This window comes from Rhinopithecus bieti, unplaced genomic scaffold (assembly GCF_001698545.2).
Source record: "Rhinopithecus bieti isolate Rb0 unplaced genomic scaffold, ASM169854v2 scaffold_947, whole genome shotgun sequence".
Lineage (NCBI taxonomy): Eukaryota > Metazoa > Chordata > Mammalia > Primates > Cercopithecidae > Rhinopithecus > Rhinopithecus bieti.
Genome location: NW_016803664.1, coordinates 6,324,806 through 6,341,731, shown reverse-complemented (window position 1 = coordinate 6,341,731; position 16,926 = coordinate 6,324,806). Strand labels below are relative to the sequence as shown.

Genomic DNA, 16,926 nt, shown 5'->3' with positions numbered 1-16,926 from the left:
TTCTTCCTCCTTTTTTTAAACCTCCTGATGTCATCAGCCTGTATCCTCTTGATGCCATCCCTTGTCCCTTGAAAATTTTAGCTTCTAGCTCACTGCCACTTTCTCCTACATATACATAGGTGACTTTTCCAAAACTCCAGGTTTTCAGGTTCTTGAATTCCTCTCTGCCAATGATTCCTTCTTTTCTCTACCTTATCCACTCCCTTCCATGGCCACATTCTAGACATTTTCCTTTCCAATAATTATAAACTTCCTCTAGTATTTCAATTTTAAACATCCAACCCTCTGAACACCACTTACTCTCTTGCTAATCTACTCATCCAACTCCAGCAATCCTTCAACCCTTAACAGTTAGTCTATTCATCTTTTCACGGTGCCCACTTATCTCCTCACTTGGCGTGAATTCTATGCATAGTCTTTATCATTATTTTATTCATTCCCTTACATGCATCCTCAGTTCCCTTGTGTTTCTCTAGTTCTGCCATATATGTTTAGCTAAACCACATATCTGGCTATATATAACTCTCCATGTGATCCCATGTCTGAATGTAGCTGCAGAAGAACACACACACATGCCACCTGGATTCACTTTAAATTCCTGATCATGAGGCTCAAGCAGACCCTTCATGCTGCCTGGCAATCATACTGTCTTACCCTCAATTGCTATCTCTCTTGTTCTCCTGGATTATTATTTCACACCTTCTCCCTCTTCCACCTCCACCCTTTCCTCTCCTATCTTTACTCTCAGCTGATAACCTAGAATCATATTTCACTGAAAAAAAAAAAACAGAAGCAATTAGAACTTCCACCCTACATCCAGCTCCCAACATGGCACCCACACTACTTCCTGCTCCTCTGCCCATATACCTTTCCTTTTCCTGAACTATCCATGATTCTAGCAAAAGCCAGTCCCTCCACTTGTGCATCAGGCTCCATCTCCACTTCTCATCAACTCAAGGACACCATCCAGTAATTCTCCCATCTCTCTCTCTCTCTCAAATTATTAATTTTTCCTTCCCTGTTGATATTTCTCCATCAACAAAACAAAACTATTATTTATTTCCTATTACAAAGAAATCCTTCTTGATTCCACTTCCTCTTCCAGCTACTTTTCTTATTCTTTTCTTTCTTGTATAGAAAGAGCCCTTGAAGCAGTCCTTGGTCTGCCCGTCACCCATTGAATGAGCTCCAGTCCAGCTTTCACCCCTCCACTCCACCAAAATTGCTTTGATCAAGTCACCAGTTTCCATCACATTACTAAGACTTTTGTTCAGTTCCTCGGCTTATTGGATCAACAGCATTTTACAGAGTTTATCATTTCATCCACCTGAAAATAGGTCTTCTAAGAAATCACATTCTTCAGGTTTTCCTCCTACATCCCTGGACACTCTTTCCCATCCTCCTTGGTGGCTTCTCATCTTCCTGACCTCTAAATATTGTAGTTCTCCAGGGCCCAGCCCTTGAACCTATTCTATTTTTCATAAACTCTCTCTCTTTTGGTGATCCCATGCAGTACCACGGTTTTGAATACTATCTATATACTGGGTATGCCAAAATGTATACTTCAGACCAAAATCTTTTCTCCAGACCGTAGAAAACTCATATATACAACTGCCTACTCAATATCTTGGATATCACACAGACAAATCAAACTTAACATGTTCAAAACTGATCTGCTGAGTATTCCCTCAAACCTGCTCCTCACGCAGTCTTACCCACCTCAGTTAATAAAACTTCAGCTCTCATTCTTTCCATTGTGACCACAACCCTCATGCCTAATTCCTCTTTTGCCTTCATCCTACATTAACTCCATCAACAAAATCGGCTTTTGAAATGTGTCTAGAATCCAGCCACTTCTCACCAATTCTCCTGCCTGTTGTCCTACTGTAAAACACCTCACTTCTCACCTAAAGTATCACAAAAGTGTTCCCTGCTTCTGTCCTTGTTCCCTTTCAGCTTGGGCGTTACTATTAAGACTCATCAGTGTATGTCACTCCTCTACTAAGAACCCTCTAATCACTTCTCTGCTCATTCGGAATTAAAGCCAAAGTTCTTAAAATAGCCCACAAGGCCTTACATGACCCGATGCTGCTTTCTGCTCTCCCCAACCTCCTCCTATGCTTCCTCTCCCTCATACTACTCCAGGCAGGCTTGCTTCCTTGCTGGCCCTTGAACATGCCAGCATGCTTCCTCTGTGGGGTTCTCTCACCTGTCAAGCCTTCTTCTAAAATGTGCTCCCTCCACAGCGTGAATGGCCTCCTTGCTCAATTTCTTCAGGTTTTCTTCTGCCCATCCCCTCTAAAGTGATGCACCGCTCCCATTCCACTCCTCTCTCCTTCTCCCCTGCTGTATCTTCCTCCATATCACTCACTGCCTTTTCTCCTCTCAGGTTGTAGATTGTGAGCTTTATGAGAGCAGAATTTTTGTCTCTCTGCACTACTCCATCCCCAGCACCTAGGACAGAGCCTGCCACTGAGTAAACACACAATACACGTTTGAGTAAGTAGATGAACAAATAGTGTGCCTGAGTTCAGACTGGCAGAAAAAAAAATGCTGTGATTCTACTGTCCGAGATGAGCTAGGAAGAGTTGAGTTGCTGTTTGGAGTCAGGTATTAAAATCCATGTCGTTTAGCCATAGAAAGAGAGTGTTCAAGAGAATTTCCAGAATATAAAGTGTTCTGTTCCAATCTAAACCACTACAGCAGAGTACTTAAGAATACAGCCATAGAAATAATTTGCATGAAGCTACTCCCAGCATTTTAAAATGAAAGAAGAGTCACATTTTAAATCTTCATAAACCTGTCTAATTGTAAACAGAATGAAATTTTGAGATCTGGGGGCAAGTAGTTGATGAAAACTCTCTATTGGATTTACTTTACATTGAGCAAATATCAACAAGTAAACTAAAAATTCTAAGTACTCAAAATATTAGACAGGTGTTACTCAATTGTAACCTGAATCACCACTACCCAGTATAGAGCAAGGACCAGCACTGATACATCAAAAGAGATTACAGGATGGTACAGAATCCAAAACCACATAACCAGAACCAGATGAAAACATCACCTTTTGCTTCTTCTAAATGAGGGGTCAATAATAAGCATTTAGCTATATAGTTATATTTTTGCATATACATTTGTGCCAAATTTAACTGGTTAGGAAATTGTACCTAGTTCATTCCATGTTCCATTAATTCCATGAATTTAATTCTCCCCTATTCATTTTGTTGTTTTATAAGGTCCCAGGCTAATAGAATTGTTTTAGTATTTTAAAGAGAAGTCTAAAAAAGATGAACCCAAATGGCATTTGTGAAAAAGATTTTAGTTCCAGATAAATAGTTCAGTTTAATGCAAACCAGATAAATAGTAACTTTACCAAATTGCTACTAATCATACTTTTTTTCCTATTTGGTGATACAGGCTATGGCAATACCTTTTATGTTCTGTCCTGCTTGTGCAAATCAGTGCTACTTTTGCTAAAGCTTAGGTTGAGAATCAATATTTTAAAAATTACATTATTATAATAGGCATCATTTTCACTAGTATTTATTGAGTACTTGCTCTGCCAAGCATTTTGCAAACATCTCACTTAATCATCAAAACTACCCTAAAACTTCAGTGTTGTTATGCTTACACCAGTTGAGAAAACTCAGGCCTGCAGAAGTTGACTGCCAAGGGTCACTCACCTGGTAAGTGGGGAAAACTAGAATTTGGTTTCCAGCGTCCACACTGTTAATGTGACTTCCAAATATGCTTCACAGTCTGAGTCATACTGTGTGAGCATATGCTAAAGTCATTGTTGGGTGTATCTTCTTGTTGCTAAAGGTCTGCTATTTGAGGAACACTAATATTGTTTTGAAAATGATGCTTCGACCTTGCCTTCTGTTTATAAAAAAGGAAACACAGGATTTAACTGATAATTTTGCACCTTTAAACTCCAATGGGAAAAGGCCAAGACCAAAAATCAGGGCATTTTAAGTCCTGTTAATCATTGGTATCATATCTAGGATTGTATTAAATAAATGCTAAGTGATAGTCTTTCATTTTGAAGTCACTATAGTGAAACGAATAAATTGCATACATGGTGAAAGTATCTGAAACTACTGGGGTTTTTATTGGCTTGTAACTGGTTACAAACTTTTATCAAAATATTATACAGTTTATTTTTAAGGTCCGCATGTTAATCTTGTTTGTAACCGTATTAAATTATGCAGAATTACTAAATAGGTAATAGGTAAGAATGTAAGCCTTTATGAGTTTCAGAAATAAATTGAATGCTAAGATTTGTTTTCTCTTCTAAACATATAAGAGATAACGTGGTAAATAGATGACTGGTGTAATCTTTTAAAGAAAATAAAAGTTACCCATATTTGTAATCATTTAAAAAAGAAAAATAAACACTTGACATTCTTTTAGAGTATTTTCATGTGCCAAATTTATGAATTTTCTGCATATCATTTAAATGATTAAAAGCAAAATAGTATTTGGGAATTACACTTGAAACTTCTCATGGTAGTTGTGAAACAAATTTTATAAAGAAAAAACATTGATTCAAATTTCAGTTTAAGGAATCTTAGCACGCCAACACATGTGATATTTTTGGAAAGCTGGTGCAGCCCAGATTGCCTTTCATTGAGAAATACAACAGAGTACAGAAAGTCCTGGTTTCTATATTACATGTTGTAATGCTCCCTAGAAACTCAGGCTGAGTAGCAAACTGGAGGATACATTTTCTTTTCTTCTTTCATATGCCATGTTAGCTTTGAATATTGTATATTTAGAAATAGCAATAGTTTGGCTGAATAGTTGTCTCTTTTACTTTCCTGGGTATTTGGAAATCATTTCCTGTTCTATATTGTATTTGAGTTTTAGCAGTAATCCTGGTGGTGGTGCTGTTTGACTTAAAAGATCCTGTAACTACGTATTAATAAAGTACATTTTATATTAGCAGTAGTAGATTAAAAATAAGTTTTCAACTTTAAGATAAAGGACATCACCACTGTATTACTTTGAAGGGCAGCTCCAAATAGCTACTCAAAAAGATATCCTGCAGAAGAAAAAAAGCTTGAACATGGGAGACAGACAGATCCATGTGGCCCTGGGAATGTCACTTAACCACTGTGGGCCCAGTTCCTACATTTGTAAACTTGAGCTAATCCCTATCTCACAATATTTCATCTCAGTTAACTGATAAGACATCACATGTGAAGCCCCAGAACAAAGTCTAATACACAGTAGCTAAGTAGGTAACATTAGTCACTGTATTTCCCTAATCTTTATTTAATTAATATACTGTCTCGAACAGTATTAATAAAAATACAGAACCAGCAAGCCCATCAGACCACACTTACTTTGGGGAATTTTTTTTTTTTTAATACGGAGTCTCACTCTGTCACCCAGGGTAGAGTGCAGTGGCACAATCTTGGCTCACTGCAACCTCCACTTCCCTAGTTCAAGCAATTCCCCCACCTCAGCCTCCCAAGTAGCTGGAATTACAGGTGCATGCCGCCATGCCCAGCTAATTTTTTTGTATCTTTAGTAGAGACGGGGTTTCACCATGTTGACCAGACAGGTCTCAAACTCCTGATCTCAGGCAATCCACCTGCCTCCTGGCCTCCCAAAGTGCCGGGATTACAGGTGTGAGCCACTGCACCCGGCCTGTTTTATTTATTTATTTATTTATTTATTTATTTATTTATTTATTTATTTTAAGAGACAAGGTCTTACTCTGTCACCCACTCAGGCTGAAGTGTTGTGGTATGATCATAGCTAACTGCAGCCTGGAACTCCTGGGCTCAAGCAATCCTCCTGCCTCAGCCTCCCACTATAATCCCAAAGTGCTAGGATTAGAGGTGTGAGTCACCACACCTGGCCTTGCATTTACTTTATAACTGGTGAGTTCAGGGAATTGAGGAGAATCAACCTCATATTTTGAGTGTAAGTCAATTTTAATTTGTATAATTCTTGGTGAATTATATACTGTAATTGTAATTAGAACACATGTACCTTAGAAACTCCTTTTACATTTCATAATTTAACTTACATTGCAACCCAGGGATATAAGCATTGAATGTATTGTTTTTATCCTGTTTTACAAGTTAGAAAAATGTCACTTTCTGAAGTGAACTGACTTCTTTTTTTTTTTTTTTTTTTTTTTTTTGAGACAGAGTCTTGCTCTGTCGCCCAGGCTGGAGTGCAGTGGCCGGATCTCAGCTCACCGCAAGCTCCGCGCCCGGCCGACTTCTTAAAAGTAGAGATGAAACTTGAATTTGAACCTGTGGGCTCTAAATTTTGTGTGGGCTTCACGACATCATGTTGCCTTCTCACAGAAATAAATGTTCTTTCCTTTTGTAGTGACATGTTAGTGGATGGCTGGCCACTATAAGAAAAAGCTAACTCAAGAAGCTAAGATGGTCTATAAATATGATAAGAATTGAGTATTTACTGTTGAGAGATTATTGTTTCTCAAAATAACCCTAAGACCTTTCATACAATTAATGTATTTGTTATACTTTAGTGTGAAGTAGATTTGGTTTGAAATGAGCTTTATTTTCCTTGGGTTCTCTTTTTTGGCATTATTTATGATAAGTGTACCTAAATGAACTAATAGTTTCATTGCTTATTCTCTAGCATATTGCAAATTTAGAAAGTTAACAAATGGATATTTAGGGAGTGCATTTAATCTACTTAAAGAAACCTAAGTTTACATCAAAAGTATTAAATATTTCATATTCAACTTCATAAGTATTATATAGAATAAGTCCATATATCCATAGGGAGTTTGAATGTTCTTTCTTTCTTAAGGTAACTAATGTATCTAAAGTTCAAATTATTTGTCCAAAAGAACACAAAAAAAACATATCAGATGAAATGATTCATAATGAAAAATAAGATGGAGGAATGTAGGCGCAACATACGAAGATTTTACATATTGGGATACAGTAATGTGTGTTTATTCCATAAGTCAGTGTTAAGAACTATGTAACGTTCTTGAGATTTATCTTACCAAAGAGTTAAAAGCTAAACCGTTACTGTTTCATAATGCTAGTAGAAGATACAAGTCTTCTGGGTCAGAAACAAAGGATGTTGTAATTCAGAGCAAAACCAGTAGCCAAGTGTCAGCCTGTTGCTTATACCAGTTTCCTATGCCTTTCTTCCCGCATATCTAACAGGGTTGACTCAAAGGACCAATGATGGATGCCCATACATGTGAGTTGTGTTAAAAGAGAACACTGACCTTGGGGGATTCATACAGGCCTGCTTTGTAGCTAGAGGGAGATATCATCTAATCCCTCAAGGCTGCTCATTGCAAACACCACCCTGAGAAATGGCCCAGATAAAAAGCAATCCCAAAGTCTTTTATTCTTGTTCTTTCCAAAAGTATCTGCAGGACTGCTCAGGGCCACAGCAGAATGCCTTTACCAACGTCAAGTAGCTTTCAACATGTTTTCATGATAAGAGACACACTCCCCTAAAATATGAGAAATATTGACATCAGTGACAATGATCTTTATGCCAGTGACTCTGAAGAGTAAGGAGGGAAATCCTGTACCCTTTGCAAACGCCTGCAGGTGATTTTGATACAACCACTTCACTGATCTGGGCATTGGTAGCCATATAGGGTAGCCATAGAAGTTTGGGGAGGAAGGAAGTGTTGTAATCTTTTTATTTTATCACTCAAGGCATTGTGTGGAGAATTGATCAGAGTGGACAAGACTGAAGACAGAACCCAATAAAAAGGCTTTTATGACAACTGTGTTAAGTACCTCAAGATGATCTAAGCTCATGCAATCTGGATGCAGAAGGTGAAAAAGAGAGGAGTGCTGGGCTGGAGAGGGGGAAAGATGAGGAATGGGAAACAGTTAGGTTGGAATGGCACATTGGTGAGGAAATCAGCAGGTAGGAATTAGGAAGTACAGTAAGTTTGAGGATAAGATATCAGGTTCAGTTTTTGAAAAGTTGTTATTGAAAGATTTATTAATTTCAATTGTCTATAAATTAAACATAACTGGGTTCAATATATACCAGGATGTAGAAAAAGGAATTCATATATAATTTAGAATCCAGTAGTGACCTTTACCTCCTTTTCACTTAAAATTAGCCAGAATTATTCACTTCGTAGTTAGGTCTCTGTCAAACACACACACACAAACACAACACAACATTTAGCATTAAAGTGAATACTGCAGTCCACTAGATACTTTAGTTCATAATGTAAAATCTTAGTCAAAATAGCACAAAATGTCAACGTTGGTACCAAATAATATCCAAAGTGTATAATACTCTCTAAAGTCCTTATCAAATGGGCATGATGAATGGACACATCATTTACAATAATAATTTCAAATTATTCTCATTATAAACCATATTTAAAATTAATTAGGAGAAAATTTTATCCTCTTATTTCTCTATACTAAATTGTAATAATCAGTTTCCCATGAGTAAAGTACATATAGTCAAGAAGGAAAGAAGCCAAGGTCTGGATTACTAGATGATAAATGAGAAGTAAAACATCATTCTTGGTCAAAATTTTAGCTAAAGGTGTCCCAAATCATTGCATAAACAAAATTGACATTCAGTTGTTGTTTTTAATCTGTCTACTTGATTTTCAGCTACATTAGCTCTAGATACATCTGATGCTTGAAAAGTTGGTAAGGGGGGAAAATGGGGTTTCAGAAGTCTGAGTCACTGATGTTTTAGTATTTTTAATAAAGACAAAAATAATCTTGGGCTCTGAGAATGTAATGAGTGTTTCTTCGTTGCACAACACAGAACCAGCTGTCATGTTCTTACCTGATTGCAGGTATTGATGTCTATGCCCCCCTTCAGATATTCCACGACTTTGTCCAGGTTGCCTGCTCTGGCAGCACGGAGGAAGCTCGCGTTGCTGTCAGACTGCGAGAAAAATAAAAGACCTTTAGTGAACTATTGATGAAATAGAAATGTATCAAATACAGAAAGACAAGAATGTTTACACTGAAGTCAGAAAAGCTTTAGTTGGAAAAATTTCAATAATACTGAGTTTAAAACATTGAATAATCATTCACTATATAAGGTAGCAACTTCACAATATTTCTAGAGAGTTGTTTAAGTACATTGAAAGTCAATATTTTAGAGCATAAAAGAACCATTAAAATGGAAATAATTGTTACTGCTTTATTCTAAATCTTCAGCCACATTTGAAGACGTGTTGACGCCAGCCTCAAATACTGCTATTACTCATTCATTTTAGCTTCAATATTCTAGTGACTTTATACTGAGCTAATGTCAAGTCAAAAAAGAATCAGAAAGCTAAAGAAATTAAAGCTACTGGGTTTTTTCTTTCTCTTTCTTTCCTGTTGGTTTTCAGATGCTTCTGAGAGAGAACACTGAGTATGGGTCACTTGGCAGCCATCTGGTCTCATTAGAAGGGAATAACAGAAAGCTCCAAGGGTGATTTGAGGAAAGAGGATAGCACTACTTGGCAGGTGTGGACTGGGCTGATGCAAATTTTGTGATCCCAGTGATTCTGGAAAAACATGATTCAATTTAAACCACCTGACATAATATCAGACTAAAATCTTTTGGTAAAGATGATCACTCTGGATGGAAACTGCTTTTTAAGTTTCTCATCTTCCCACACTCCCCTCAAAATCGGATGCTGGGAGACTCAGCTGAATTCTGCCTGTGGCAAATCCTAAGGAGAGTTGCTCCAGATGCACAGTTACAATCACGCGGCCCCTCTGGCTTGGTTATAAAGTCTGACTTTTAAACCTTAACATAATAATGATGATAAAATTTTGCTAGGTTCCAAGACACCTGCATAACGGTTATAATTTTTTTTGTGATATAATATCTGACTAAAGAGAAAATGGTGGCATGAAAAGGGACATACTAGGAAGTGAGATGAAGGTTTGATGACTCTTAAACATTCTCCTTACTAGGCTACACTGCCTCCCTCCCTCAAAGAAAGTACTTGGCAAGAACCTCTTGGCACACTCAGTCAGAGCTATTTATTATGATCCGTGATGATGTACAGAGATAGAAATGGAAGTATTTTCTCTGGGAGTTTCAAATATGGAATTACTTGCATGCTGTTAAAATGATTTACACATGGGAAGACTGAAAACCATAGAACTAAATTACCTCACTTTTAACCCAAATACCAAGTGGCTTATATGTTTATAAATGAGATAGATTATTTATTGAGTTGAAAGGTATGACTGAAATCTATACATCCAGAATTCATGCCCTGATTCTTTAGAACTGCATCATCGTATGATTAATATCACACTGTTCTTCACTCTTCATCCTTCCTGCAGGCTGTACCGATGGTAGAGTGCTCCAAGAATATCTGCAATGTTGCAGCAACTGAACTGTGACTCATTTTTAAATGCCTATTCTATGAAATTTATTTCGCTGTTTGCGGCAAATGCTAAATTCCAGGAGGTTTTTCTACCTTCAGGTTTGTTGTCACAGCACTTAAAACTGAGTTATAATACTGTGTATTATGTTATGTTAATATCTCACAAGAAACATTAATTTTACTATAAAACAACGAAAGTTAAATAGTATTGGGTTGCAAATATAAAACACGAACATATTATTCCTCTATATAAAGTTTTTCCAAAACAAATCTGTGTGCTATGTATTATATCAGACGTTGTTCCTAGAAAGTACTTTCCAATCTGTACATAAAGCAGATGCTTATAGGTAACATTTGCTGAGTGTTTAGTGGGTCAGGAACAGAGCTAAAGCAGTCACATGTATTATATCACAAATACAACAATACTATGAGAAAAAAACTATTCTTACGCCCATTTAATAGATGAGGAAGGAGATTTAGGAAGTTTCCAAAGTCACATATTTACACACATTTATTTAATGGAAGACCTGAGATTTAATTTATGTTTATCAGTTCAGAGCTGTAAGTTTTATCTGCTATCCTATCCCACACCTTCAAAGTATCACAGTGGATATTACTACAGATTCCTAGCCTGTGAGCTCTAGGTTTATTTCATCTGCGTTAACCACAGTTATGCCTTTGGTCTACATATTTACTCCGTAAATCATGGCACTTGCTAAATAAAGTGCCTCAGCTGGAGAGAAAATTCTTGACTTCCATCCCTACCCTCACAGCTATCACCCCTCTATATGCACCTAGAAAACTAAGAGCCAACCTGAGACGAACTACTTAGAAACACATTCATTTGAGAATGAGGAAACAGGTGATAAAGAATGCTTTGCATTAAGAAGGCAATTGTCTGTCTCCCTCTAACATGCCTAGCATGATTAAACTCAGCAAAAGATCAGGTTGCTCTATTGTTCCTACAAAAAAGAATGCTGTGAACAGGTGGAGCCAGAAGAAGAGCCTAACCCCAAAGGGATGAAGAGACACCTAGAAACACAACTGCAGAAGCCTAGAGCGGTGATGATGGTCTGATGGGGCCTCAGGTATTGCTGAGGAATATATAACAGACCATCTTTGAATCTTCTCTGGGGATTGGACATGACATTGAGGATTGCCTTTGCCGTTATAGAGTAACGAAAAGTTTTCATAACTGGTTTTCTCTTTTCTGAACCAAACTTTTAAAAAGTGGATGCATGTCAAAGTTATAGCAAATCCTTAGAATTTTAGCAAACAATGCTCCCACTGTCCTGAAGGGTCTGGGTCCTATGGAAATATAATATCCGAGCCATTCTGCCAAGGACCACTTCAGCAGTTGAGTCATAGGAGACTTTTGTATAAGTTGAATTCTCCGAGAACCGCATTAAGGGATTTAGTTTCCCCCAAAATGAAAAAAATGCATTAAATGGAAATATTATTATAAAATAGTCCAAGAATGTAAATTTCAAGGATGGAAATAAAATGAGGTTTTAAAAGTTATATATGAATATTGACATTATTGAAGCTCAAATTATATATCTGCATAGAAATATATATTCTTCTCCCCCTTCCACACAGACACAAGCACATCATAGCCTACAATGAGGTCAATCTGTGATTAAGGCCCTTGACACAAGCGCTTTGGATAAACAGTGGTTAGCCTGGTTATCTTCAATCAATACAGAGATGAAAGAGGATTCAAACATTCATGGAGAGAGATACAGCAATTTTTACCATGCTGTGTTTCCCAACTGATTATGATAAAAGCAAGAGTTTTTAAATCAAGTATAAGTAGGAGGAAAAGCATGCTTTTAAAATAGACTGTTTTCTTTGCTCAACCAGGAGATTTCACACATAAAAGCATAATAAAGAGAAAATGAGGCAAAAACAACTTCTTTGGGAGAAAGTCTCAGACAAATGTAAGACTATCCTCTCTCTGCTTTGCTGCTTATGTCCCTAGGACTCTCAAATCCTAAAACAATTGTACTTACGCCCATAGTCAAACTCTGGACAAGGAATTCCACTGCTGAGCCCCACCTATTTTAATCTGCAACAGATGGATGTCATTAAAACTTGCCCCCTTTATAACCCTGGAGTGACATCTCAGGCCAAGAAAGAAAAATTTCTCATTAAATTCTTCTTGACACAGTTCTGTATGTTGTCTTGTATCTGAATGTTAGAAAAACAGAACAACTTTCTTAGCACCCAGCAGTGTGGACATGAAAGGCAGGGAGGAATGTGCATTCACAGAGCCACATTATATCCCCAAGGAGTGCTGATCCAAAGGCTCTAGGGGCATATCCACAGGGCTCCATGAGCTTGCTGCAAGTTTTTTAATTCTTTAAGTCTGTGCTTACGTTTCAATAATAACCTAATAAAGAAGATATTCCAGGTCCTCTACAGGAGTACCCTATATGTGAGTATAATCATATAACTTCAGTATATGTCTTTGTGTTTGTAACTCAGTGCATAACAAGTGAAATCCAAATGATAAACAGATGCGTAATAGACAGAACATTTTGCTGTAGTACAGAGACAAGAATGGTCAGAGAATCTGCTCATCATACATGGCAGGACATGACGAGCCAAAAGCACCTGAGCAGCAGCAGTCAGTAGCATATTAACATATGCTCAGATGCTGTCTTCATATGGTCCAACTTGCACTGACCATTAGCAGTGAGTGTAATAGAAAATCCACAGTGAAACATTTTTTCAGTTTTTAATTTTAGCTTTTATTGGTTTGCGTACACAACTCCATCCCAATAGTAATTTCCTCTCCAAGCAAATAAAGAGAGCTTTCAAAGATTATATTCTCTTAAAGCTATTCTCTGATAGCTGCAAGTTTTATTAGCTTGAAGTAGGTAACAACACCTTAAAGTTATTAAGAATAGTTTGTACAACATACTTACAAAAAAGGCATTCTTTATATTATTTTTACTGGAGTCAAATTCAGAAACTAATTAAATACAGAACTCTGAGGTTATATCTTTTTTATTACTAAACATAATATGTTAAATTTAGTTTTAGACATTTCCATTCATTGTACTAAATTTATGTCCTTTATTTGAATAATACTATAAAACTTACATAACTAGTTTTACTTAATTTGTCAGTTTCTTTTTTATAGTAGCACAAGAATTTAAGGAGTTTTATGTGGTTTTATGTTTTAATACTTAACACTATAATAAAATAACACTGGAGGTCATAATTTTATATACTTTAAAAGAAATCAATAGACTATTCAAGTTTGAGAACCACTTGTCTAAAAGGGTGGCCCAACCAGCAGTCCCTCCTAGCCTTAAAAGAGTGACACCAAACACCTCCCCTGTCACAGTCTCTGGCTTATGGTGTGCCCTACACACATATTTGCTGACTGGTTAACCTTAAGTAAAGCACATGCTCCTTGTGGAATTTGAGGAATCTGCTTATTTTCTTAGGAAGCAGTCATTCCTTTGTAAAAACTGGGTCATTTACCTGGCTACTCTGAGATCTGAGTTTTTATAGCAATACAAAATAAATAAAACTTAGTAAAGTAACTTGAAGGGAAAAACTTTAATAAGAATACTAGGAAAATAAGGGACATTTTTACAGTTTTTTAGGTCCTTCCTAGGAATGTAGGATCAGTTAAAATCCATGTCTAGCAAATTGTGACTTGTCAGATCTTGGGTCATTGTATGTCTCAATTTCCTTATCAAAAAAAAAAGTACTTTATAGAATTGCTAAGGAAAAATATGATGGTTTGAGCATGCTTAGCCTAATGACAGACACAGAGGATACTTACTGAGTTTGTTTTATATTAGTGGCTTTTCTTGTGAGGGATAAATGCAAAATAACAATAATAAATCAAATTATCAATGCACACATGTGACTTTCTTTAAATGTGAAAGTTCCTGGTGTTACTGTGTTGCCAGCAGGCCTAAGCCATACCAGAGTACTTAAAAATACACTGAGATGTACAGGTGTAAAGGGACAAAATGAACCAGAACTGGGTGTGGTCTGTCACCAGTGATGAAGATGCTGCAGAGAACTCTCTTGGTAATATCTGAATGCTTGTACTTACAGATTTATAATTCTATCCAGGGACTGCTCTATTGTTTAATTAATTCAGCTCTTTCATTAGCTCACATTATTATTGCTATCTTGTCAAAACCAACAATTTGGGTTCAACCAAGAACTGCACGCTGGATATACTAGGATGTTTTTTTAGAAGGAATTGCAGAAGTTATTTTCTTGCAGTCAGAACACATTAAGTGATATAAAACACTTTACACTGCAAAATCCCACTTGACAATTTCTGTTCAGCTGCTACCAATTTATAAACTATACATTTGTACACTCTGGCTCAAGCATGCAGGTTAACCTACATTTATAGTATCCTTCAACAGTTCTTTAGATTGCTACTAAATAAAAATTTCTGAAAGGTCCTCTAATCTTCAGAGGGAGTAAGTGCAACTTCCCAAAAGAGTGTTCTTAATCCAATGGCCTTCGTGTTAAGAAAATTGGTTCAGACATAAAAGTGAACTCTTTAAATGCTTTAGTTAGGGGAAGAAGGTAGAGTAAACTTAAGTGTTTATATTTTACTTTTGAATGTTATTTAAGATAACTATTAACACAAAATTGAGACTTGGAATCACAGCAATATCTAAGTTTAACTAAATAGATAAACTCTACCTAAATATTTTAAGCGAGAGATTATTTGAAATGTCATTTTAAATAAAGACAGCAATTTTCCCTTAACTTAGTATTACATTGTAACATTAATTTTTGCTAGCACACTAGATATATTATATCACTTATCAATGCTTTCCCTAAGATACCAACCACGAAAAATAAGAACCACCCACAGCATACCAGTTCTATCTCTTTCAAAGCATTAATTAAGATTATTTTGCAATGTTGTGTTGAGATTCATGAATTCCTTTCTAAAATTCTTATACTTTAAAAGAGAGTAAAATTGGAATATTTTACAGCAGTGGGAATGGGCATGAATGAACCATATCTATATGTACCATCAATAGATCTCACAAAGATAATGCTAAGCAAAAGAAGTCAGACACAGAAAAGGACATGTCTTTTATTCCATTTATTAAAGTTCAAACATTGGCAAAACAAATCCATAGTGTTAGAAATTAGTAGTAGTTTCGGAAAGAGTCAGAAAGGGGCCTTTGGTTGCTGATAATGCTCTAATTCTACATTCTAGTTCTGGGTGCAGTTTAACAGGTATGTACACTTCCTACATAACAAGATGAGCATTTATAATTTACACATTTTTCTGTATGTATGCTATAATTAAAAAAAAATATTTACTTTAAAGATGGTGACCCAGCCGGATGCAGTGGCTCACACCTGTAATTCCCACACTTTGGGAGACTGAGAAGGGTGGATTGCTTGGGGTCAGGAGTTTGAGACCAGCCTGAACAACATGGTGAAACCCCGTCTCTACTAAAAATACAAAATTAGCTGGTAATGGGGGCGGACACCTGTAATCCCAACTACTTAGGAGGCTGAGGCAGGGGAATCTGCTCAGATCCTGGAGGCAGAGGTTGCAGTCAGCCGAGATCGTCCCACTGCACTCCAGCCTGGGCAACAAGAGTGAAACCGTGTTTCAAAAAAAAAAAAAAAATGGTGACCCTAGTTTAGGCAACAGAGTGAAAACCCATCTTTATAAAAAATTAAAAAATTAGCTAAATGTGGGTAGTCCTGAAAATAAGTTATTCCTAATTTATAAACTGATGACAAAATCACAGAGAAGTAAATAGATTTAAAATTAGTATTCAAAAGCATTATCTTTTCTTCATACTGGAGGCAATTTTAAATACAGACTATATTATGTGAGATTTTAATGAAAATTGTATTGTATATTCATGTTACAGTCTAGGAGCCAATGCAGATTACTAAATACATAGAATTTGTTCTCTAGCTCAAAAGAATGCTTACTAAGAATCAAACTCTGGAGCATTGTTTATTAGTTGTTCTGATATTCATGAGGCTTTGTAATTATAAAAATTACATAATTCTCTTTGATTATACATGAATTATACTCTTCACTTAGCATTAGTGAAGGTTATTCCACTTTTATTATCCTTGGTATATATTGTATAAATAGCATTACTCCCCTGTTCTTCAACATGTTTACTACAAATTCAAGAAGACCAGATCTAGTTCAGAGATCTCTGTTGTTAAATTTTCCGGTATAAGTGAAGTAAGTTATCAGAGACAATTTTATACACTAAAAATTCTGAACACTCATTTTTTATGGCATTTACTTTTCTGAAAATTGAATCAAAATATTAATAATGTGATGCTATCCTCCAGTGGATGAGAATTACTACCAAAACAAAACAAAACTAGTAGGAACAAAACCACAAACCAGAAAAGATATTTCTGATGAAATATCTCTGATAACTATTTGATAACTATTTTATACTTCACATTCTCTATGTGCTTTTAAAACTTTAGAAAGTGTCAAGCCTGTAATCCCAGCACTTTGGGAGGCCGAGACAGGTGGATCACGAGGTCAGGAGATCGAGACCACCCTGGCTAACATGGTGATCTCGATC

The 16,926-nt window shown here is 36.4% G+C and overlaps 1 protein-coding gene across 1 annotated transcript in view; it reads right to left on the bottom strand.

The window, feature by feature from the left end:
* The window catches only part of ANK2 (ankyrin 2), a 241,025-nt gene that overhangs the window by 202,125 nt on the left and 21,974 nt on the right, over window positions 1–16,926 (bottom strand). The window contains 1 exon segment of the mRNA XM_017847754.1: window positions 8,794–8,895. Coding sequence (XP_017703243.1) covers window positions 8,794–8,895 — 102 coding nt within the window.